The sequence below is a fragment of the Ranitomeya imitator genome, chromosome 1, assembly GCF_032444005.1.
Source record: "Ranitomeya imitator isolate aRanImi1 chromosome 1, aRanImi1.pri, whole genome shotgun sequence".
NCBI lineage: Eukaryota > Metazoa > Chordata > Amphibia > Anura > Dendrobatidae > Ranitomeya > Ranitomeya imitator.
This window is the reverse complement of record NC_091282.1, coordinates 89,843,636-89,868,830: the sequence shown is the minus strand read 5'-3', so window position 1 is coordinate 89,868,830 and position 25,195 is coordinate 89,843,636. Positions and strand designations below refer to the sequence as shown.

The window sequence follows — 25,195 nt, the reverse complement described above, 5'->3', positions numbered from 1 at the left end:
TTGATATTTTTCATAAATGTTTATATAAGTTGGTATGTTAGGATAAAACGAGAGTTGTCGGAAATTCTGACTGTTATGGCGGCAGGAGGTGAATGGAGAGGGCTAACTAAGGAAGAGTGTTCGCAGTGGGCGGTGGAGCCCCACTCTGGATGAGAGGAAGAATGCGTTACATTGGAGGGGTTAGGGGGTAAGTTGGGGGTGGGCGGGAGGGTTGGGACAGCTCATACTTGGAAAAGTGGATACTATGAAGGATGATGAGCCACATGATGGGTGGTCGCATTAAAATATTGAGTTGGAATGTGAGAGGTCTGGCGGATAAAACCCGGCGGGCGGCAAGTCTGCAGTATGTTCGAGAACAGAGGGTCTCAATGATATGCCTGCTGAAGACACATTTGGTGCTGGAAAAGGTGGCTGTATTGAATAGACGCTGGATACAGGGGGCGTATCATTCTACTTTTTCTGCGTACTCTAGGGGTATGTCGGTGCTGGTACCTGTGGGGGTGCAGTATGAAGAGGTAGCGGTACAGGAGGATGTGGATGGTGAGTATGTGGTGGCGAAGTGTAAAATAAATGGAGTGTTGATGTGTATAGCGGCAATGTATATTCCGCCCCCATAGTCAAGCAAGAAAATTAGAGAGGTGCTGAAGAGAGTGGAGCGATGGGGTCCGTTGCCTTTTCTAATTATCGGGGATCTTAATAATGTATGTGACGACTTTTGGGATAAAAATAAAAATTCTCAAAATAGGACAGTGGGACACATTACCATGTTTGGGACTTACATTCGAGAAGTGGGTATGATTGATCTATGGAGAGTTAGACACGTTGGGGAGAGGGATTATTCATGCTACTCACCGGCTCATGCTACTTTGTCCAGGATTGGAAACAGGAACACATGGGCTACTTGCACAGTGAACAAGTCTGTATGATCATGTTCACACACCACCAAGAAACCTGAAGACACAAAAGAGAATAGTAAAACCAAAAACACTCAGTTTGAAAAAATGTTGCAGTAATCCGCAAGTGCTAGTAAAAGATGTAAAAAACAGGGTATTTGGTTGATACGTTTTTTGCAAAAAATGTATACTAAGCTGCTCTACCAATCTTCACGGTATACCCTTATCAGAGCAGTCCTAACTAATGTATGCAATCCCTATCTGATGTATTTAAAAACCTGATCATCTGTATATAACCTGTGTGAACAGGGTTCAGAGAGGAAAAATCCATGTGTGCATACAGGGTAGAACAGCTTTTGTGCAGATAGCCCAAGAGGAGTGGTGGAACTCCCCAGTCTTGTAGACACAAGAGAACAATTATGGAAACAGGAACACATGGGCTACTTGCACAGTGAACAAGTCTGTATGATCATGTTCACACACCACCAAGAAACCTGAAGACACAAAAGAGAATAGTAAAACCAAAAACACTCAGTTTGAAAAAATGTTGCAGTAATCCGCAAGTGCTAGTAAAAGATGTAAAAAACAGGGTATTTGGTTGATACGTTTTTTGCAAAAAATGTATACTAAGCTGCTCTACCAATCTTCACGGTATACCCTTATCAGAGCAGTCCTAACTAATGTATGCAATCCCTATCTGATGTATTTAAAAACCTGATCATCTGTATATAACCTGTGTGAACAGGGTTCAGAGAGGAAAAATCCATGTGTGCATACAGGGTAGAACAGCTTTTGTGCAGATAGCCCAAGAGGAGTGGTGGAACTCCCCAGTCTTGTAGACACAAGAGAACAATTATGGAAACAGGAACACATGGGCTACTTGCACAGTGAACAAGTCTGTATGATCATGTTCACACACCACCAAGAAACCTGAAGACACAAAAGAGAATAGTAAAACCAAAAACACTCAGTTTGAAAAAATGTTGCAGTAATCCGCAAGTGCTAGTAAAAGATGTAAAAAACATCTTTTAAATACATCAGATAGGGATTGCATACATTAGTTAGGACTGCTCTGATAAGGGTATACCGTGAAGATTGGTAGAGCAGCTTAGTATACATTTTTTGCAAAAAACGTATCAACCAAATACCCTGTTTTTTACATCTTTTACTAGCACTTGCGGATTACTGCAACATTTTTTCAAACTGAGTGTTTTTGGTTTTACTATTCTCTTTTGTGTCTTTTTGTCCAGGATTGATCTGGCACTGGGTAATCGTTTGTTGGATACAATGGTGGGGGGTGTGAGATCTACCTAGGGCCCTTTCGGACCATAGTCCAGTCGAAGTGGAGTTCTGACCGATGGGGACACGGACTGGGAGTAGGAGGGAGTGGAAGATTCACCCTAATTGGCTACACAGTGTAGATTTGGAAAAGATAAAACAGGAGTTGGCGGAATTTTTTGAGATAAATGAGGGAAGTGCGGATGCTCTTACCGTGTGGGAATCCATGAAGGCGTACTTAAGAGGGCTGCTGTTTAGGGATATTAGCAGATGTAAGCGGAAATCGAGAGAGACAGAGAGGTTAGCGATTGATGGGTTGAGAATAGCTGAAGACGAGATGGTAATACTGGGTACTCCGGAAGCTGGGAGGAGGTTGAAGGCTGCTCAGTCAACTGGAAGAAGTTTTATTAGGTAAGGCTCAAAGGAATGAATCTGGCCTATTATCAGGAGGGTGAATCTGTGGGTCATATGTTGTCGCTGGTGGCTTCTGCTCAGAGAAATTCTTTTTTTGTTCATTCTTTGATGTCCAGGAGTGGTGTGAGTGTTTCCGAGACTCAAGAGATTTTAGAGGTCTTTGCGGATTTTTACGCAGACCTATATTCCTCTCGGGTGGACGGATCGGTGGGAAACGCAGTGGCGTTCCTTGAGGAACTGGAGCTCCCGAGGCTGAGTGACACAGATAGAGAGGACTTTGAGGCCCCCATCACGGAGGAGGAGCTGGGTCGGGTATTGCAATCTATGGCTAATGGAAAGGCCCCTGGTGTAGATGGATTTCCTGCCGAGATTTATAAAAATATGGGGGAAGTGCTGATTCCTAGATTAAAGACAGTCTTGGAGGAGGCTAGGAATGGAGGGAGTCTGCCGGCATCCATGCGAGAGGCTGTAATAGTAGTGATTCCTAAGGAGGGGAAAGACCTGAAACAGCCAGAATCATACCGGTCAATCTCCTTACTCACTATAGATGTCAAACTCCTGGCTAAGGTGTTGGCGATGAGGTTGACAAGTGTCATTTCCGGCCTGGTGCACTCGTATCAGTCTGGCTTTATGCCTGATAGGTCCACTGCAATTAACCTACGGAGGCTATTTATGAATCTGCAGCTCAAATCCGACAACTGTGGCCAGAGAGTTATTGCATCCTTAGACGCCCATTAGGCGTTCGATAGTGTGGAGTGGGGATATCTCTGGCAGGTGTTGCGGAGTATGGGGTTTGGCCCGCAGTTCGTGTCTTGGATTCGGTTGATGTACTCGAGGCCGATGGCCAGGGTTAGGGTGAACGGGGAGTTATCACGGACCATACACTTAGCTAGAGGGACGAGGCAGGGATGTCCGCTCTCTCCTCTTTTGTTTGCCCTGGCTGTGGAGCCACTGGCTGCTAAGCTTAGACGGTCTGATGAGATGTCTGGATTTAAATATGGGATGATTGAAGAAAGGGTGGCGTTGTATGCGGATGACATTCTGCTATTTCTGCTATTTCTGGCTGACCCGGCTACTTTCTTGGAGGGAGCCATTGCGATTATCGAACGATTTGGCTCCGTGTCGGGACTAATGATAAACTGGAGTAAGTCTATCTTGTTTAAAGTGGATGATGCTGGGGAGGAAGGGAGTGAACCGATGGAGGAGGGGCGATCGAAGGTGGTGAGCCAATTTAAATATCTTGGGATATGGGTGTCTATGCCTGTTATGGATTACATACATAGAAATCTGACCCCGGTCTTAGGTATACTTAAAGCAACAGTAGATGCGTGGCTTAAGCTGCATTTATCTGTGGTGGGTAGGGTTAATCTTATCAAAATGGTTTTGATGCCGAAAATATTATACATTCTTCATAATGCGCCAGTAGGAATTTGATATGGGGGAGACAACATCCGCGTATCAAACTGGAGACACTTCAGCGTCCAAAGGAAGATGGGGGATTGGCACTGCCTAACCCAGAAATATACTTTCTTGCAGCCCAAAGTCAACATCTAAAGGGCTGGGCGCATGAGGGGTCATCTGGGGCGGTACAGACTTTAATGGAAATGGTGACAGAGAGAAGGCCGGTAGTACAATGTCTGGAGGATGGGTCTCTGGGGAGGTTGTACCCGACTGTGTTGTTGATATGCAAGTTGTGGGGGAGGTTGAAACATATACGTGGGATTACGGGCTTGACTAGATTCTCCCTGATATGGCATAACAATAATTTACAGGAGTTTGAGGTGTTGGGGGTACTAACAGAATGGCAAGGTAAAGGGATTCAGTATGTGTACCAGATAATTGAACGGGATGAGTTGAAGTCCTTTTCCCAATTGCAGGCGGAGTTTGATCTCGGCCGGTGGGAGAGTACCAGTATTTGCGGATGAGGCATGCTTTTGGAGCTCAGAATAGACTCGGAGGTATTAGAGTTTTAGAGTTCATAGGGATATAGTGCTAGAATATGTGTGTAATGAAGAGACTACTGGGGGGTTATTTCTACTCTGTATAGAGATCTGTTGCATACTTTCCTCTTAGGGTACCCAATAATGGCGAGAGATAAGTGGGAGAGGGATCTGGGCCCAATGGAGAACGAGACTTGGGAGTCGGTGCTAGAATGGGTCCCACGTCTGTTGCTGAGCGAACCGTACAGGCTGTCACAGCTTTATGTGATACACAGAGTTTCTAGATCTTCGAAAGTGTTATATAAGGCAGGCTTGCGGGATGACTCTGAGTGCCCGAGGTGTAGGTCAGCAGATGCTGATATTTTTCATATGATGTGAACGTGTCCAAGATTGGCAGCTTTTTGGTTGGTAGTTTTGAGTCGTATGGAAAGTGCGTATGGGTGCGTGGTGCCAAGAGACCCTATAGTGTGCCTACTGGGGTGTGTGGATGAAATTGGAGTGGATAACAACCTGAAGATAGCTATTGCCAGATTGCTGTACATGGCCAGGAAAGTAATAGCACGAAATTGGATCAGGGAGGAACCGCCTTCAAGAAGAGAATTCCTTCAGTATGTGAAGCAAGGCCTGACACTGGAAAAGGGGGTTTTATAGGAAAAAAGGGAAAACTGAAACGTTCAATAAAATGTGGTCTCCATGGATTGCTATGGGATAGGGGTATCATAGGCATTGAGTGAATTGAAGTTCCAAATTGATGAAAATGTGACATGTGGTTTACAGTCTTAACTGAGGGAATAATCACTCTATAGCTTTAACGATAGAGATGTTATGCATGATGAGCTGTCTTGTTGGGAGGGGGAGGGGGAAGTTGGGACGGAGGGGGGTTGTTTAAAGGGGGAAAATTTTGTATTGGAAATAAGAAAAGAAAAAGGAATGTAATATGTCAATTACAATGTTATTCTTAATAAAAATCTATTTGAAAAAAAAAAAAGTATTTTGTGTGACACATCTCTGTGATTTAAGGGCATAAAAATTAAAAGTTGAAATATTCAAAATTTTTGCCAAATTTCCATTTATGTCACGAGAAAACAATCTCAGAATCATCAGGATCCGTTGAAACGTTCCAGAGTTATAACCTCATAAAGGGACAGTGGTCAGAATTGTAAAAGTTGGCCCGGTCATTAATGTGCCAACCACCCTTGGGGCATAAGGGGTTAAGTTCTGTTTTTCTATTGTATCAGATTCTTATATGAAATAAAATGCAATTTAATTAAGGACAAATCATACAATGTGATTTTCTGGATTTTTTTTTAGATTCTGTCTATCACAGGTGAAGTGTACCTACGATAAAAATTACAGACCTCTACATTCTTTGTAGATGGGAAATCGGCAGTCTATCAAATACTTATTTTCCCCACTGTATAAACTCAGTGACTTTATTTTGTGATGAGCTTGGAGGGAGTCAGAAAAACTCACTCCTGTGATAATACAGGAAGGGTAATGTTACCTCAAGCAGGAAAGTCTGTTGCCCCAGGAAGTAGCACCTGTGAACCCCTGCTGTTTCGTCTTCATATTTATTATAAGTGACTTGTGCTCTCTGGCCAGGTATATGCCAACCATGAACTGGAGCTGCTCTGCATGGTCAGACACATAAATGTGCCCTGCTGTGTACTGTGTATTTGCTAAGATTATCTCAGCACAGGATCATTTTTTTTAACACATCCAATTGTGGAGCTTATTATTTCAAGATCTAATAATTAAAATGTGTTTTGTTTGTTGTATTTGTAATAAAAAAAATGTATATAAATCCTCATATGCTTGGTGATGCATTAAGGCAACATTAAGAGTCCCTATGGCTCCAAAAATCGTCCTTTCGGAGGTGCTGTACTTGGTAATACTCCATGCCAAGCTCTTGCGCAGTGTTATGATGATACAAAACTATGTAAAGCAGTTAATACAAGAGAAGATAGTATTCTGCTACAGATGGATCTGGATAGGTTGGAAACTTGGGCTGAAAGGTGGCAGATGAGGTTTAACAATGATAAATGTAAGGTTATACACATGGGAAGAAGGAATCAATATCACCATTACACACTGAACGGGAAACCACTGGGTAAATCTGACAGGGAGAAGGACTTGGGGATCCTAGTTAATGATAAACTTACCTGGAGCAGCCAGTGCCAGGCAGCAGCTGCCAAGGCAAACAGGATCATGGGGTGCATTAAAAGAGGTCTGGATACACATGATGAGAGCATTATACTGCCTCTGTACAAATCCCTAGTTAGACCGCACATGGAGTACTGTGTCCAGTTTTGGGCACCGGTGCTCAGGAAGGATATAATGGAACTAGAGAGAGTACAAAGGAGGGCAACAAAATTAATAAAGGGGATGGGACAACTACAATACCTAGATAGATTAGCGAAATTAGGATTATTTAGTCTAGAAAAAAGACGACTGAGGGGCGATCTAATAACCATGTATAAGTATATAAGGGGACAATACAAATATCTCGCCGAGGATTTGTTTATACCAAGGAAGGTGACGGGCACAAGGGGGCATTCTTTGCGTCTGGAGGAGAGAAGGTTTTTCCACCAACATAGAAGAGGATTCTTTACTGTTAGGGCAGTGAGATTCTGGAATTGCTTGCCTGAGGAGGTGGTGATGGCGAACTCAGTCAAGGGGTTCAAGAGAGGCCTGGATGTCTTCCTGGAGCAGAACAATATTGTATCATACAATTATTAGCTTCTGTAGAAGGACGTAAATCTGGGGATTTATTATGATGGAATATAGGCTGAACTGGATGGACAAATGTCTTTTTTCGGTCTTAATAACTATGTTACTATGTTAGTCTATCTGAGGCTGGACTAAATGAACCAGGCTAAATTATTATTCACATTGAAGGGCCATTTATTTGACCCTATTTTTGCTTGTTTCAGATGATGTACCTGGGTTCTGGTTTGTGCTGCGTCGGTGCCCTGGCGGGTCTTTCCACCCAAGGCACTGCCCGTCTTGGTAACACCTTGGGCATGATCGGAGTCGCTGGAGGTATCGCAGCCACCTTTGGGGCACTAAAGCCAAACCCTGAATTGTTGGCCCAGATGTCAGGAGCCCTGGCGCTTGGTGGCACGATTGGTAAGTGCTTTACTGTTTCACTAATCACTATGATTGGAGTTTTATTTCACGCTCTTATATCTAGTCACCATTTTATGGGAACCCAGAAGGGTTGTCAAATGTCCTCGTCCGTAAAGAACTAAAAAGAAAGCCATTACTCCTCATAAGCGTGAGACTTTGATTTAAAACTTTAGCAGAAGCTAAAGTTTTTGTTTTCTTGAGTGATCTTTGCATTTTGTTGAGGCGGCCGTATCTGTTGAATTAACAGGGAGTGCAGCTATTTTTATATAGCTTCTCAAAAAATGTCAGGAAAAATCATAAATCAGTGGAATGAACATGCCGGCAAAGTCTGAGGTTAAATGTGTTTTTCAGGATTAAAAAAAAACATTCTAAAATTGCCTCCACATTTGTCTCTTGGTTGTCTTAAGTTTTACAGCTCGGTTCTATTGATTTTAATCGAGCTGAGCTGCGATGCCAGACACATCCTGTAGACGGGTGTGGCGCTATTTCTAAACCAAAACAAACAAAATGTTGTTTCTCTAATCCTAGATAAGCGATTTAACGTCTCCGATTTTTGTTAGCCTGTTCATTCAGTGACCATTTTACCCGCTGTTTCATAACAAAATGCCAATGGCTCTTAAAAAAACAAAACAAAAAAAATACGCAACATGCACAAGGAATGCTACTGCTAAACTTTTAAGGGATGGCACTGTTCGCACCTGGAGGGGAGCAGTGCCGATGTTGCCAGCGGTGCCGATGACGTCGCCAGTGGTGCTGTTGAGCGACAACGCCATTGGTGCTGGTAAGCTGCGCCGATGATGTCACCAGTGGCGCTGCTGATTAGCGCCGAGGACGTCACCAGTGGCGCTGCTGATCGGCGCCGAGGACGTCACCAGTGGCGCTGCTGATCGGCGCCGAGGACGTCACCAGTGGCGCTGCTGATCGGCGCCGAGGACGTCACCAGTGGCGCTGCTGATCGGCGCCGAGGACGTCACCAGTGGCGCTGCTGATCGGCGCCGAGGACGTCACCAGTGGCGCTGCTGATCGGCGCCGAGGACGTCACCAGTGGCGCTGCTGATCGGCGCCGAGGACGTCACCAGTGGCGCTGCTGATCGGCGCCGAGGACGTCACCAGTGGCGCTGCTGATCGGCGCCGAGGACGTCACCAGTGGCGCTGCTGATCGGCGCCGAGGACGTCACCAGTGGCGCTGCTGATCGGCGCCGAGGACGTCACCAGTGGCGCTGCTGATCGGCGCCGAGGACGTCACCAGTGGCGCTGCTGATCGGCGCCGAGGACGTCACCAGTGGCGCTGCTGATCGGCGCCGAGGACGTCACCAGTGGCGCTGCTGATCGGCGCCGAGGACGTCACCAGTGGCGCTGCTGATCGGCGCCGAGGACGTCACCAGTGGCGCTGCTGATCGGCGCCGAGGACGTCACCAGTGGCGCTGCTGATCGGCGCCGAGGACGTCACCAGTGGCGCTGCTGATCGGCGCCGAGGACGTCACCAGTGGCGCTGCTGATCGGCGCCGAGGACGTCACCAGTGGCGCTGCTGATCGGCGCCGAGGACGTCACCAGTGGCGCTGCTGATCGGCGCCGAGGACGTCACCAGTGGCGCTGCTGATCGGCGCCGAGGACGTCACCAGTGGCGCTGCTGATTGGCGCCGATGACGACACCATTGGCACTTACCTTCTGGTGCTGATGTGAGTGGTATTAGGAAACCCTTCTGAATATCTGTTTGCTGCTCATACATTTTGGCTTGGACCCCGCTTTGATGTGCAGCTGGTATTATTCTCTTCACCATTGGTTAGTACACCCCATGTAACAGCCGCCACTCTACTTGAAGGTGACGTGCGTTTTACATGATCATCCTTCTGGACATAAAATCATTTTGAGTAGAAATATTAATTCCCCCTGACAGGTTTACATAAAGGACCCTCGCTCCTGTCAGGTTTTGTGTTGTCGCACACAATAAACCCCCCTCCCTCCTGCTTCATCCATATTATTTTATTGTCTGTCCTGTCTCGCTGGCTGCTTTGAAGTAATGGAGAGTTATTTTAGAAGGAGCAAACCTTTCCAAACGATTGCAGCACGCCTCCCTTCCTCCGAGGCATGTTGCTGACTTATTGTTGGTGGAGAGCTGGAATGTCGTGCCTTTTGATGGCATGATCCCCGTACAGGCCTTTTATCTTCAAACGGCAAATAATCCCAAATGCTGAGCGTGTTTTCAGGTCGTGCAGCTGTTCGGGCTGCGCTGAATATACAGACCTGAATATACAGACCTCGCCGGCAGCCGATGGTCCTACAGCTCGTGGTGTTAACTGCTTAATGCCAGCCCCTATATACTGCTATTTAGTGGAGCGCTGCTGCCTGGTGGGTCACATGTAGCCTAAATACGGACTGTACACCTGTCTGCTGCCATACCCCATCTTATCCACTTTTTCCTTCCATTTTCCAATCCGTCTCATCCATAGTTGCACATTTGGCTTAGAGCAGTGTTCCCTAACCGTTAGCCTTCCAATGGTGCAATACTACAACTCCCAAACTCCCTGACGTGCTGTAGTTTGTGGCCATAAATAAGATTTCCAGTAGATAAAATAATTTTATAAAGGGCTCAAACCATTAAAAAAAAAAATAATAATAATACTCGCCCTCACTGATCGATCGTGGTCTCCTATCCGGTCTCTATTTTCCTTGTGCCGCCTCCAGATTGGCAGAAGGGGCATTTCTTGCCATTTCTGAGGTGAGTCACTGCTGTAGGCATTTCCTACCATTTCTGATTCATCAGAATGGGGCCAATAAGGGAATTGGTTAGGATGTTATTTCGTGATCCCGTGTGCGGGGCTGGTATATAGTGACTCTGATCTCTCCTTCAAACCACATATCCATGCCCTTTTTACTTCCTACTGACTCCAACTTACAAATATTTCCCGCCTCCATGCATTCCTTAACCAAGAATCTGCAAAAAACCTAGTCCATGCCCTCATCATCTCCCGCCTCACCCACTGCAACCTCCCGATCTGTGGTCTCCCCTCTAACACTCTCGCACCCATCCAATCTGTCCTAAACGTCACTGCCCATCTAGTCCACCTATTCCCCCGCTATTCCCCGGCCTCTCCCCTCTGTCAATCCCTGCACTGGCTCCCTATTACTCAGAGACTCCAGTTCAAAACCCTAACCATGGCATACAAAGCCATCCACAACCTGTGTCCTCCATACATCTGTATGTAGAAAAGCCGCAGAGACACCATCACGTGTTTCTCCACGCAAGCAATGAATAGCCAGGTCTTTCACCGGGAAGGAACAACCACGGGAAGGGCAGCATCCAAAAGGGAAAACCACCTATGCCAAAACATGGTATCCATCCACAGACAGCTGTTTTGGGGTATTTGCCCCTCATAAGTGTGGAGTAGGAAACTGGCTATTAGGAGCAGTGCCTAGTGAAAGGACTATAAACATAAGTATGTATGACCTCGGGGAGATCAAAACATCCAACACCGCGGAGACACCATCACGTGTTTCTCCATACATCTGTGACCTCGTCTCCCGATACTTACCTGCACACAACCTCCGATCCTCACAAGATCTCCTTCTCTACTCCCCTCTTATCTCCTCTTCCCACAATCTCATACAAGATTTCTCCCGCGCATCCCCCTACTCTAAAACTCTCTACCACAACATATCAGACTCTCGCCTACCGTGGAAACCTTCAAAAAGAGCCTGAAGACCCACCTCTTACAACAAGCCTACAACCTGCAGTAACCACCGATCGACCAAATTGCTGCACGACCAGCTCTACCCTCACCTATTGTATCCTCACCCATCCCTTGTAGATTGTGAGCCCTCGCGGGCAGGGTCCTCTCTCCTCCTGTAAGACCCCCCATCCCCCCCCTGCCGAAACACACAGAAATATGGCGGGGGTCTCATGTCCACATATACCCTAACCCCCACTTTATTCTTCCTATGTTACTGGGGAGAAAATCTTGAGGTAATGGTAACCGGTGTGCTATTAATAGACTAGCCGGCTCTGACCAGTGGTTGTGCGCCCTTTTATTGACAAATTTTGATTGGCTGGTAACGGTTTTGGCGGTATTTTTCTGTGATATAACCCCATGTCAAGCTCCTGTCACCTCAGTCTGCGGGCACACGAAGAAAGAAGAGCCCACCCTCCCTCCCTTTATTTATTTGTCATGAGTTGTCGTATGGTTTTATTCGTGGGGTAAAATCACTCAGTTATGGGTGGATTTGGTTTTACTGGAAATTTGGAATTTATTGGAATTTTTAATAGACGGAACATTATTTATTGGTTATTAATTATTTATGTAACCCAAAATAAAACCTCACGGCCATTTTATTCCATTACTTTCGTCTCTGTGTGTATTTATTTGGGAATGGGTTTTTTTGGGGACATGTACCAGTTGTGATTTGTATTGTTTATGATTATTGTACTTGTTTTTTTTTTTTTTTTTTTGTACACCCCTTTTCACATGTAAAGCTCCATGGGATAAATGACGCTATAATAATAGTAGTATACATGTGTCCAGCTTCATAGAAGGTATCATTTACTCGTTCTGACCTGTCAGGGCTTAGTCAGTCTTGATGGGAGCATGGTCTCTGCATGTTCCTTATGTTGAAAGCGTCAGAACTTCCGGGAGATCCTCATGTGACTGTGTGAACTGTACAATAACAGACAAATCTTTTGACGCAGGCTTTCCCTCTGCGGCATTAAATTGGAGTAGGCAGCCATGTGAAGATTCGTCCCATTAATGAATGGGTCAGACTGGAAATCCACTTCGGAGACCAGAAGTTCAGAGCAGGATTTCTCAGTCAATACACGTGGGATCCATGTGAACGTTCCTGTGTAGATCTCCAAACATTGGAGAACACACACTAATGTCTCCTTGTTTCTCTCCCCAACAGGTCTGACAATTGCCAAGCGTATCCAGATCTCTGATCTACCCCAGCTCGTGGCTGCCTTCCATAGTTTGGTGGGTCTGGCGGCCGTCCTCACTTGTGTAGCAGAGTACATGATTGAGTACCCACACTTTGCCACTGATCCAGCTGCCAATCTGACTAAGATTGTGGCTTACCTGGGCACATACATCGGTGGTGTCACTTTCAGCGGTTCCCTCATCGCCTATGGAAAACTTCAAGGTGAGTGTGTGCCAGCTGTCCTACATGTTCACACCTCACAAAATGATCCCTTTGTTTTCCAGGTGTCCTATAGGAGGAGATCTGGGAGTCATTGTCTTGAGGGTCTGTTGTACTTTGTGTCCCATTGTCCGTGTGTGCACAAATCTATCTTCACTCTTTTTGCCACCTAGCTTCAAGTCCTCCATCAATCTTAATTGCATGTGTATGTTCCAGAAGAAGTCTTATTTTTTTGTGCAGTGGCACCCAAAATGTTGCCTTTTATTCGCATGTTGTGGTTGTAGGCGAACGCATTTCTAGAGTGCTATGGGATTTCAGGATTGCGATCAGGTCTGCACTGAAGGTTTGGAATGAAAGGTTATTACTAGTGAAGAGCGAGTATACTCGTTGCTCGGGTGACCTCCGAGTATTTCTTACTGCTCGTAGATATAGTTTTCATCGCCTCAGTTGCATGATTTACGGCTTCCAGATAAGCTGAATACATGTGGGAATTCCTTAACAAACAGGCATTCCTCACATGTATTCAGCGTATCTGTAAGCCGTAAATCATTCAACTAAGGCGATGAAAACTATATCTCCGAGCAATAACAAATACTCGGAGGTCACCCGAGCAACGAGTATACTACTCGCTCATCACTAGTTATTACCAAAATAGACAATGATTTACTATTTCCCACAGTCCCATGGACCAGTACCATACACTGCTTATTAACCAGGATAGCAAAGTTTTGGGGCCAACGTGCACCCCCATTTCGGTACTTTAGGTCATTCCCTTTAAATATTATTGGGAATAGTTTTTCCATTTGGACTGACTGGGCCGTGAACCCTGCGTCTGCATAAATGGCCCAGCATGTTATGTAATCTGTATAATAATCGATAATGGCTTCTAAATTGTTCCAAGATCTCGTTGAATACTTTTGGTCCCACTGCAGTTTGTTGGCAGCCGGCGAGCTGCGCTGTTAGCACAAAGCTTTGATAACGGCTTGTATTAAGCTCATCAATTAAGTAAGAGATGGGAATCTCGCAGATCAGGGGCCTCGGACGGATTACTCAGCTCCCATATATCCCTGTCCAGAGCGCTCGTACTATGCTGCCAAGGCATATTAAATATCCCCCTCCCCACTGACCGCGCACAACATGCGGAGCGCGGCTGTTACCTCTTGGCCTCGCCTGTGCACGTTGTGTGTGTGATGTCTCCTGGTTAAAGGTAAATCCATTTTACCCTCCTCTCGATTAGTGATGTTGGTCGTCCTTAAAGATTGTCGATCCGTCCACTGTGACCAGTGATTAACTGATCTGCAGATCACTTTAGGTAATAATTGGAGTGATTTTCAGGGGGTAAGACAGCAGACCGTGTCTTAAATTACTGTTCACCGCCTATTGTCAATCCATTTCTAGCAGTAAAGTCAGATTACAGGAATTGTGGGCGGCTCTTTGTTTCTCTGCTCCTGCTCTCCTGTCTGTCGCACTTCACACTGGCATTACAGAGAGGCGGGCCTTGAGATATGAGCAAACAAGCCCATTGGACAATGGCAGGAAAAATGCATGCTGGGGAATGAGGGGGAAAGGATGTTGTAGCGCCTATAGTGCTGACAGAATGCAGAGGAACTTCCCACTCAAACAGTGAATGGTTTACTCATAGAGCATAAGAATGAGGACATTTTCTGGATATAGTAGACTGATTTTATGCACCAAAAGTTGTTAGTTATACATTTTTTTGCAGGTGATGAGCACTGCCGGACCATGGTTTTTATGCAGGGGTTGTAAGTAAGGACACAGAATGGGGAGTGCAGTATGAAGAGGTGAAGGTATGCGTGGATGCTGAGGGTCAGTATGTGGTGATACAATGTATATTGTATGGAGTGAGAGTGTGTGTTGCGGCAATGTATATTCCACCTCCATATTCAAGTAAGAAGATCAGGGAGGTGTTGGAGAAGGTGGAAGGATGGGGACCGCTACCACTATTAATTATTGGGGACTTGAACAATATTTGTGACGACTTTTGGGATAAAAATAAGAACACCCAGAACAGGTCGGAGGGGCACACTACAACATTTGGTACCTATGTGCGTGAAATAGGCATGATTGATCTATGGAGAGTTAGACATGTTGGAGAGAGAGGGTACTCGTGCTACTCGCCGGCTCATGCTACGCTATCCAGAATTGATATGGCGCTGGGTAACCGCCTGTTAGATACAATGGTGGGGGAGGTGCGTTATCTCCCGAGGGCCCTTTCGGATCACAGTCCAATTGAGGTGGAGGTCAGGTTGTTGGGGACACGGACCGCAAGCGGGAGAGAATGGAAGATCCACCCCAACTGGTTACAGAGTATTGACTTGGAGGGTATAGGGAAGGAGGTGACGGAATTCTTTGCTTTAAATGATGGGAGTACAGATGCTCTAACTGTTTGGGATGCAATGAAAGCGTACCTGAGAGGGCTACTATTTAGAGACATTAGTAGGTGTAAGCGGAAGACAAGGGAGGCAGAGAGAGTGGTGGTGGAGGAGCTGAAGGCTGCAGAGGACGAGATGGTAGTGTTGGGGACCTCCGAGGCAGAGAAAAGGTTGAGAACAGCGCAAACTCATATGGAAAAGATTCTGCTGGGAAAAGCTGAAAGGAAGCGGGAGTTTCAAAGGGTGACTTATTTTCAGGAGGGAGAAATAGTGGGACACATGCTATCGGTGGTAGCTTCTGCTCAGCGTAGTACCTCGTATGTACATTCGTTGGTTTCAGATGGGGGGAGTAGGATATCTGAAACACCTGAAATTATAAAGGTCTTTGCGGACTTTTACGCGGACTTATATTCCTCCAGGGTTAATGAGTCAGTCGGAGATATGGAGACTTTCCTGGAGAGTCTGGGTCTCCCGAAATTGAGTGAGGAGGATAGGGTGTGCCTCGATGCCCCTATCACCGAGGAGGAACTGAGTCGGGCGCTGAAGTCTATGGCCAATGGGAAGGCACCTGGAGTTGATGGGTTACCAGCCGAAATTATTATTATTATTATTATTATTATACATTTTTATAGCGCCATTTATTCCATGGTGCTTTACATGTGAATACGGGGCAAATATAGACAAATACATTAAACATGAGCAGATAACAAGGCACACGAGTACATAAGGAGGGAGGAAATCTATAAAAGCTTGGGGGAAGTGTTGATTCCCAGATTAAAGTTAGTACTGGAGGAGGCTGGATGCCAAGGGTATCTCCCAGCATCTATGAGGGAGGCTATTATAGTGGTTATTCCGAAGGAGGATAAGGATCTGGGGAAGCCTGAGTCATATCGGCCAATCTCTCTGTTAACCATCGATGTCAAGCTCTTGGCCAGGGTGTTAGCTTCCCGTCTGTCCAGTGTCATTACTAACCTTGTACATCCGGATCAGTCCGGCTTTATGCCTGACAGGTCTACAGCGGTTAATTTGCGGAGGCTGTATATGAATCTGCAGCTGAAGTCTGACAACTGTGGCCGAAGAGTCATTGCGTCCTTGGATGCCCATAAGGCGTTTGACAGTGTGGAGTGGGGATATCTCTGGCAGGTGTTGAAGTGTATGGGTATTGGACCGCAATTTGTGTCGTGGATCCAACTGCTATATTCATTACCAACAGCTAGAATCAGAGTGAATGGGGAACTTTCTCAGCCTATAAAGTTGGCCAGAGGTACGAGGGAGGGATGCCCACTGTCGCCCCTTCTGTTTGCCCTAGTTGTGGAGCCACTGGCCGCCAAGATCAGACAGTCGGATGAGGTCCCTGGGTTCAGATATGGGAGTGTTGAGGAGAAGATTGCGTTATATGCAGACGACATCTTACTGTTCCTGGCGGATCCGGACGATGCCTTGAAAGGGGCCATCGAGATCATTGAAAAATTTGGAGCGTTGTCGGGACTGAGGATAAACTGGGATAAATCGGTCCTCTTTGAGGTGGATGGGGTGGAGGAGAGCAGAAGTGAGCCATTGGGAGAGGGGTGGCTTAAGGTGGCATCCCTTTTTAAATACCTGGGAATATGGATCTTGATGCCAGTTACAGAGTTTTTGTATAGGAATTTGACTCCTCTCATGGGCGCCCTTAAGGCAAAAGTAGATGCGTGGAATAAATTACACCTATCGGTGGTGGGTAGGGTTAATCTTATTAAAATGGTTCTGATGCCCAAAATACTCTACGTCCTACATAACGCGCCAGTTTGGATTCCACGTGGGAAGTTCCGGCAGATTAATGCTCTTTTTAGAAGCCTGATATGGGGGAGGCAGTACCCACGTATTGGCCTGGAGACGCTTCAGCGACCCAAGGAAGATGGAGGGTTGGCTTTGCCCAACCCTGAGTTATATTTTCTTGCAGCCGAGAGTCAGCATTTGAAGGGCTGGGCGCGGGGGGCGTCTTCCAGTGCGGTACAACACTTGATGGAGGGGGTGACAAACCGACGACCGGTGGTGCAGTGTCTGGAGGACGGCTCCTTGGGCACATTGGGGAAATTATACCCAACTATGTTGTTGATACATAAACTATGGACCAGACTGCGACAGATCCGGGGGGTTACGGGACTGACTAAATTTACACTGATATGGCTTAATAATAATTTGGTAGAGTTTGCGGCTCTGGGAGTGCTGACGGAGTGGCAGGCCAAAGGAATCCATTTGGTTGCTCAGATAATTCAACAACGAGTGTTAAAGTCCTTTCCGCAGCTGCAGGGGGAGTTTGGATTGAGACCGACTGGGGAGTATCAATATGCCCAGATGAAGCATGCTTTTAAAGCTCAAAACAAGGGCGATGAGATTGAGATCCAAGAGGACATAGTTCTGGAATACGTGTGTGGGGAAGGGTCCACAAGGGGAGTCATTTCCACCCTTTATAAGGATTTACTGCATGCATATTTGCTGGATTTCCCTCTAAAGGCGAGAGCTAAATGGGAAAGAGATTTAGGCCCAATGGAGGATGAAACCTGGGAGTCGGTGCTGAAGTGGGTTCCACGAGTGTCACTAAGTGAGCCGTACAGACTATCGCAGCTGTACATCTTGCACAGAGTCTATAAATCACCGGAAGTGTTACATAGAGCAGGGTTGCGTGCTGACTCTGAATGCCCGAGATGTAGGACTGAGAATGCAGGAATATATCACATGATGTGGCCATGTCCAAGACTGGTGGCTTTTTGGCTGGTGGTACTGAGCCGTGTGGAAGGGGCGTATAAATGCAGAGTGCCGAGAGATCCGATGGTGTGTCTACTGGGATATGTGGAGAAAATTAGAGTGGATAACATCTGGAAGATAGCAATAGCTAGGCTATTATGTATGGCTAGGAAGGTGATAGCAAGGAACTGGATCAAGGAGGAGCCGCCTACAAGGGGTGAATTCCTGAAATATGTTAAACACGGTCTCAATCTGGAAAAGGGGGTCTACAAAAGACGTGGGAAAACAGAAATGTTTGATAAAATGTGGTCTCCGTGGCTCGAGCTGGGATGAGTGGGAAATGGGCGAATGAAGACCTGTGAAGGGGGGAGATTGCTGAGGAATAAGCGGTCATAAGTGAGTCAAGCGGCTCAAAGAGCCATCAATACTGGTAACAAAAGTATAATTGGGAAGGAGTTGTCATGGGAGGGGGTGGTTTGGGGTTTGTTGGGATTGTTGGGGGTTTGGAAAATGAAGAAATTTTGTAATATATTGGAAGATGCATAAAATGTAATGTTCATGTTTATTTTCAATAAAAATCTATTTAAATAAAAAAAAAAAAAAAGACACAGAATGGAGATGTGTGATGCCTGTGACAGGGATCCCCCATCCCCCCACCATGATGTCCATATATCCTATTGGCTTTATAAGACAACTGGGATGTATCCTAGTGCCAGACGCCCCTGACCGCACTGTGTGACTAGGTGGCATTGGCCCAGGGCCATGGATCAGACACTTTCTCAGACATTGATGGATGTAGAGGAGCAATGGATCCTATTGTCCGTGATGCTGCCTCCTCGAAGGGCGGATGCTCCAACTGGAGCTGGTACTGGAGTTGTGGGAAGGAGCATGTGTTGTAAATTACTCCATTCTCTGAAAGCAGAGACCACATATGAACAGGATCCAGAGGTACGAAATGCAAGGAAGCTGGTGAATCCTTAGCTTTAGAGGGCTGCAAGCTGCAACAGAACAGGTTATATACGGTATATAAAATCCGTCCTGTCCGGTGACCTGTGTGCACAGAGTATGACCTGGATTTTATGCAGTGGAATTTGTAAGTGAGCACCAAGTCACTGTAAATAAATACATATATATTAGAATATAATCAGCCCAGCTATATATATATATTTTTTATGTGTATGCATATACATACATACATACATACATACATACATACATACATACATACATACATACATACATACATACATACATACATACCATGGGTGCAGGGCCTCCCAGCAAGGACTCCCCTCTGTGCAAAAGGATATAAATTCAGAAAAGAGGCGACACTCCAGTATCTTCAAACATACAAAAGGGACTTTAATAGCCCTGGTGGCCTGGCAACGTTTTGGCTACAATGAGCCTTTCTTAAGGATTTCACTGCATAAAATACAGATTATGCTCCGTGCACACAGGTCAAGTGGGTGGGTTTAATCTCTGGCTGACCGCTCTGTGTTTCATTGAAATATATACTGTATATTAATTTTTTTTTATATATATATATAGTTTATATATTTTTTTTATACTGTTGCATTTTGCATCTGGTTTTTATTGCATTGTATCAGATAATTTGATATTTAAAGAAGCAAAAAAAAAACCAAACCTGTGTTCATTAACTAACATGACTGCTTTGTCTGTTCGTCAGGTGTCCTGAACTCTGCCCCGCTGCTGCTGCCCGGCAGACACGCGCTGAATGCTGGTCTGCTCGCTGCCAGCGTCGGTGGTATGATCCCATACATGCTGGACCCCAGCTACACGACTGGCATTACATGCCTCGGCTCTGTGTCTGCCCTCTCTGCGGTTATGGTAGGTTTCTGTTTGGTCTTGAAAACTATTGCACGTCCCATTGCTCAGAAGAATAGACTAGCTAACGTGATAGATCGGTTTTCCACCTCTAATCTGTATTTGATGGTCTGTGGTCCGGGCTCATCCTCTGCCTGGGGTTCAGCACAAGAAATCATTTCCAAATAACTGAAAGTCAAAAGAGATTGAGACTTGGCAGGACTTAATGGGAATCTGTCACCAGGTTTTTCTCACCTAATCTAAGCACAGCATAATGTAGGGACAGAGACCCTGATTCCAGCGATGTCACTAGGTTACTTGCTGTAGTTTTGATTAAATCCTTGTTTGATCAGCAGGAGATTACTTGAGGATTAATAAACTTAATGCAAGGTCGTCCTTCATATTCATGAGCTCTGTATAACCACGCCCTCACCACTGTTTAGCAGATTTCTGCCTATGCACAGTGTACACACAAAGCTGCCAATCAGTGGTGTGGACGGGATTATACAGGGCTCAGCATTTAGAGAACGGCTAGATCTGCAGCAGAGAAAACAGAGATTTTATAAAACCTACATTAGGCAGCCGAGTTAGTGATGCACCGCTGGGATCTAGCAGTTCTCTAAATGCTGAGCCCTGTATACCCCGCCCACACCACTGATTGGCAGCTTTCTGTGTACACTGTGCATAGGCAGAAATCTGCTAAACACCTGGTGACAGATTCCCTTTGCAGGGGTTTTGATAAAGAATATCTATTCACATGACAGGTGATGTATGATCGCTGGGGGTCCGATGGCTGGGGTCTCCACTGATGACTAGAACAAGTGTCCTCTGTGAATGGTGGTGCTTATTTGCAAGCGCCACTCTATGGGGGGCTGGTAGAATTGCAGTCAGTCTCATGGACTGTCAAAGCTCCATTACGCAGGTATATTGTAATTCTTGTGATTAGTGGGGGTCTCCGCAGTCAGATCCCCAACAACCATACATTTGTCTATGGACAAAGCCTGTTGCAACTCCCAGGTGTACACTGGCCATTTTCACCATTTGTTAGTCCTTTCCATAGAAAATAATGAGTGTCTGTGAAATCCTGACACCACCCTTCATGGATAACATCGTGTTCTTCCTTCAACGCTGGCACACGATGATTATTCCAATAGCTCCAGTATAAAACGAACGTGAAAGTCCTAATAACGTGTCCTATTCTGTGATTTCCCCAGGGAGTCACCCTGACAGCGGCCATTGGGGGAGCGGACATGCCGGTCGTCATTACCGTACTGAACAGTTATTCTGGATGGGCTCTGTGCGCTGAAGGCTTCCTGCTGAACAACAACCTGCTGACCATCGTCGGAGCTCTCATCGGTTCCTCCGGTGCTATCCTGTCTTACATCATGTGTGTGGTGAGTTATGCATTATTTGAGGTCTGCAAGCAATGCATTTTTTTGTTATTTTGACCAGGCTCGAGAGGGGCACATGCAGGCTATGCCTTCTAACGGGGCACATTCCTTGTCTAGGAGACCGGCCTCTGACACTGCAGAAGTGGCCGGTAGCCTAGGCAACACGCCGTATACTATAGAATAATTCTAACCATTTAATAACGCGAGACGATCACTTTAAGTGAATCTTGTGTCCATGTTGTGCTTGATCTCCTGTGGAACTACAGGACCCAGAAGAACTAATAGTCATCTAATTGGATAAAATACACTGATGCGGAGTATGTGACGGAAAGGAAGGGTTCTGGATGATGTGGATTCTGAGGTATGGGTTAATATTTTGGAAAACCCACGTCGAGGACCCTCACTATCCTGAGAGTCCCTAAGTAAAATCAAAAGCATAGCCAAAGAAAAAAACAAAACGTAATTTTCTCTTCTGGCTAGTATATGCCATGGCATTATGGTTTGTGGGGGTACAGCCTGGGGGTTAACAACAATTTTTGGAGAATAAAGGGACCGATTCCCTGTAAATTGTTATTATTTTGCTGAAAAATCACATGCCCATTTAGCCACCGTTCAAAAAAAACTACAAAAACCAGCAGCTTTGCCGCCCTGATTTTGACTACATGGTGGCGGATCGGCTGTACCACATCGCCCCCGGCTCTTGCAGACGGGCACGAGGGGCATCACACACTTCTGTATCCTCGCCCATGGTAATTGCCGGGTGTGACCCCATCGGCATACCTTTCCATGTAAAGTTGTATTTATCTGATGAGTGTAATGACGGGGTCACCCACCACAGTGTGGGAAGCGGCTGAGGTCGTTACATGGGGCCAGGGCCTCCGAAGTTAAAATAAAACGTCTTCCTGTCAGTAAACCACACAGAAAGTAGAAAAACTTCTCCGAGAAATAATTCTTTCAAAGCAGCGAGTCGAAGCAAGCTTTAATGAGTTAGAATCCAGTAAACGCGCAGCCTTTAATGGTTCCCCCCACCCCCACCCTGCAGACGGCTAAGGGGTTAAACGCAGCGTGGCGCTTTGATCTCAGAAGTGGTTTGATGGGCAGGGGAAGCATGTAAATTAGGAAATTGAGGGGGGGATCTGCATCAAATTTGCGGCATCCGTCTTCCATATTGTGTGCTTTTAATCAGTGTCCTACTCCATAGCGTGCACACAACACGCCTGCTCACCTCCGACTCCCGGGAGGGCACGCACTCGGTTCTGATATCTCCCATTCGTGCGGAGAAGTTGCTAAATCTTGTAAAAATCAAAGTAATCAAGGCGCGGATTCGGCTTTGCAAAATGTACAAGATCAGATGGTTCTTGAGAAAATGTTATCGTAGTCCCCCCCCCCCCCGGCTTACCGTAGCCCCCCGGTTTATCGTCGCCCGATCACAGCATGGGGATAGCCCGGCGTTTACTGCTCATCTCTTGATCACATGCCCACGTCCCTAAAGCCTTCCGATGTCATAACGGCTCGTGGCGGCCTGTTAGACCCTCGGTGTGGTGTATGCCCAGGCTGCCATCCATTCCCAGGGGGGGGTTTACAGCGTGCAAATGTGTCTGCTGCTTGTAAAATGCATTGGAAAATTGCTAAGAGCTTTGCGGCTTATCCTCCATTATGCGTGGTCCAAGTGCCGAACATCCCAGCATCTGTAAATGTTTAGAAACTTTTATTACCCAACCCCCCACGTAAATAAACTGTCGTGGCCGCCAATGTTGGCGTCAAGAGTTTAATATTATCCTGTAGCGCCACCATAGGGTCTGGGCGCAGAAGAGAGGACTGCCTGAGATAATCGTAGCGTTAAAGGGGTATTCCCATCTCCAAGATCCTATCCCAGTAGGTATAATAATATTAGCAAATACCTCCAATTTAGAAATGTATAGTTTGTTTCTGATTCGCTATGTCTCTTTCCTCATGTGCAGGCATTTCAGGACCCTAGGTATCCACGGTTACGACCACTGATATAGTGACAGTTAGTTATTAGTGGTCGTAACCGTGGCTACCTAAGATCCTGCAATGCCTGCACATGAGGAAAGAGACATAGCGAATCAGAAAAACTATACTACATTTCTAAATTGGAGGTATTTGCTAATATTATTACACCTAGTACATACTGGGATATTGTCTGGGAGATGGGAATACCCCTCTAAGGTATTAACAGTGGGGTTTCTAGACTAGATAGTGGATTTTTAATGATGCTTTGAAGTGTGTAAATCAGCTCTCCATGTGTAATTATTACACGTGTGTGATCACTTTACTGATTTGGGTACACATTCTTTAATTTTTTTTTTTAAACTTGGAAAAAATTAGAGCTTTGTTTTTAAAGGAACCTGTCACACCCAAAATCGAAGGTGAGCTAAGCCCACTGGCATCAGGGGCTTATCTACAGCATTCTGTAATGCTGTAGATAAGCCCCCAATGTATCCTGAAAGATGAAAAAAGAGGTTAGATTATACTCGCCTGGAGGGGGCGGTCCCGGTACGATGGGCATCGTGGTCCGGTCCGGGCCTCCATCTTCATACGATGACGTCCTCTTCTTGTATTCATGCTCCGGCGCAGGCGTACTTATCTGCCCTGTTGAGGGCAGAGCAAAGTACTGCAGTGCGCAGGTGCCAGGAAAGGTCAGAGAGGCCCAGCGCCTGCGCACTGCAGTACTTTCTGGACCCGGACCACGACGCCCATCGGACCAGACCGCACCAGGACCGCCCCTGGGTGAGTATAATCTAACCTGTTTTTCTTTCAGGTTACATCGGGGGCTTATCTGTGTCCAGTTTTGGGCACCGGTGCTCAGGAAGGATATAATGGAACTAGAGAGAGTACAAAGGAGGGCAACAAAATTAATAAAGGGGATGGGAGAACTACAATACCCAGATAGATTAGCGAAATTAGGATTATTTAGTCTAGAAAAAAGACGACTGAGGGGCGATCTAATAACCATGTATAAGTATATAAGGGGACAATACAAATATCTCGCTGAGGATCTGTTTATACCAAGGAAGGTGACGGGCACAAGGGGGCATTCTTTGCGTCTGGAGGAGAGAAGGTTTTTCCACCAACATAGAAGAGGATTCTTTACTGTTAGGGCAGTGAGAATCTGGAATTGCTTGCCTGAGGAGGTGGTGATGGCGAACTCAGTCGAGGGGTTCAAGAGAGGCCTGGATGTCTTCCTGGAGCAGAACAATATTGTATCATACAATTAGGTTCTGTAGAAGGACGTAGATCTGGGAATTTATTATGATGGAATATAGGCTGAACTGGATGGACAAATGTCTTTTTTCGGCCTTACTAACTATGTTACTATGTTACTATGTTTATCTACAGCATTACAGAATGCTGTAGATAAGCCCCTGATGCCAGTGGGCTTAGTTTATAGGCCAATTTTGGGGTGACAGATTCCCTTTAAGATTATTTTTTTTTTCAAGGATGACTGTATAGAGAATTGTGGCTTATTGCATTTAAAGTGTTATCCCAACATTGAAAGGTTCCCCTTAACCAGAGGGGAATTTTGAGCCCTAATCTCGGGATCTGTAGAGGTCCCAATCCTCCGATCCGCAGAACGGGGCTCTGAAAACCTCCTTCGGATTCGCTGTGGGACTGCTGCACACGTGTTCTGCCATCACAACTGCCTGCCACAATCCGATAAAAGGTTCCAATAATATGTCATTGAGGTTGGCTGGAATGGACTTTTCTTATGTATTTGCACATAGATCTGTACATTTGAGGCTGATTATGAAATATTACAGAAATGCGCCACATAGTGCTAATCTGGACATCTCCTAATATCTAGTCACTTCTATAAGGCTACGCTCACACGGTTGTTTTGACTTTCCAATTGTTCCGTTTTGAGGAACAGAAATGCGTCAAGATCCTATAAGTAGCAGCAAATACCTCCAATTAGAAATGTAATATAGTTCTTCTGATAAGCTGTGTCACTTCTTTTACACTTACTGTGATTTTTAGCAGCCCGTTTTTGCGGGCCGTATCGCCATAATTTTCCGGCAAAAATGGGCTGTAAAAATCTTGCAGATCGCCGTGTTTCTG

General features: G+C 45.9%; 1 protein-coding gene across 1 annotated transcript in view; it reads left to right on the top strand.

Moving 5' to 3' along the window:
- The window catches only part of NNT (nicotinamide nucleotide transhydrogenase), a 137,461-nt gene that overhangs the window by 77,939 nt on the left and 34,327 nt on the right, over positions 1-25,195 (top strand). The window contains exons 14-17 of the mRNA XM_069748680.1: positions 7,459-7,654; positions 12,553-12,786; positions 19,588-19,748; positions 20,939-21,118. Of these exons, the coding sequence (XP_069604781.1) occupies positions 7,459-7,654; positions 12,553-12,786; positions 19,588-19,748; positions 20,939-21,118 (771 nt within the window). The remainder of the gene's footprint in view (positions 1-7,458; positions 7,655-12,552; positions 12,787-19,587; positions 19,749-20,938; positions 21,119-25,195) is intronic.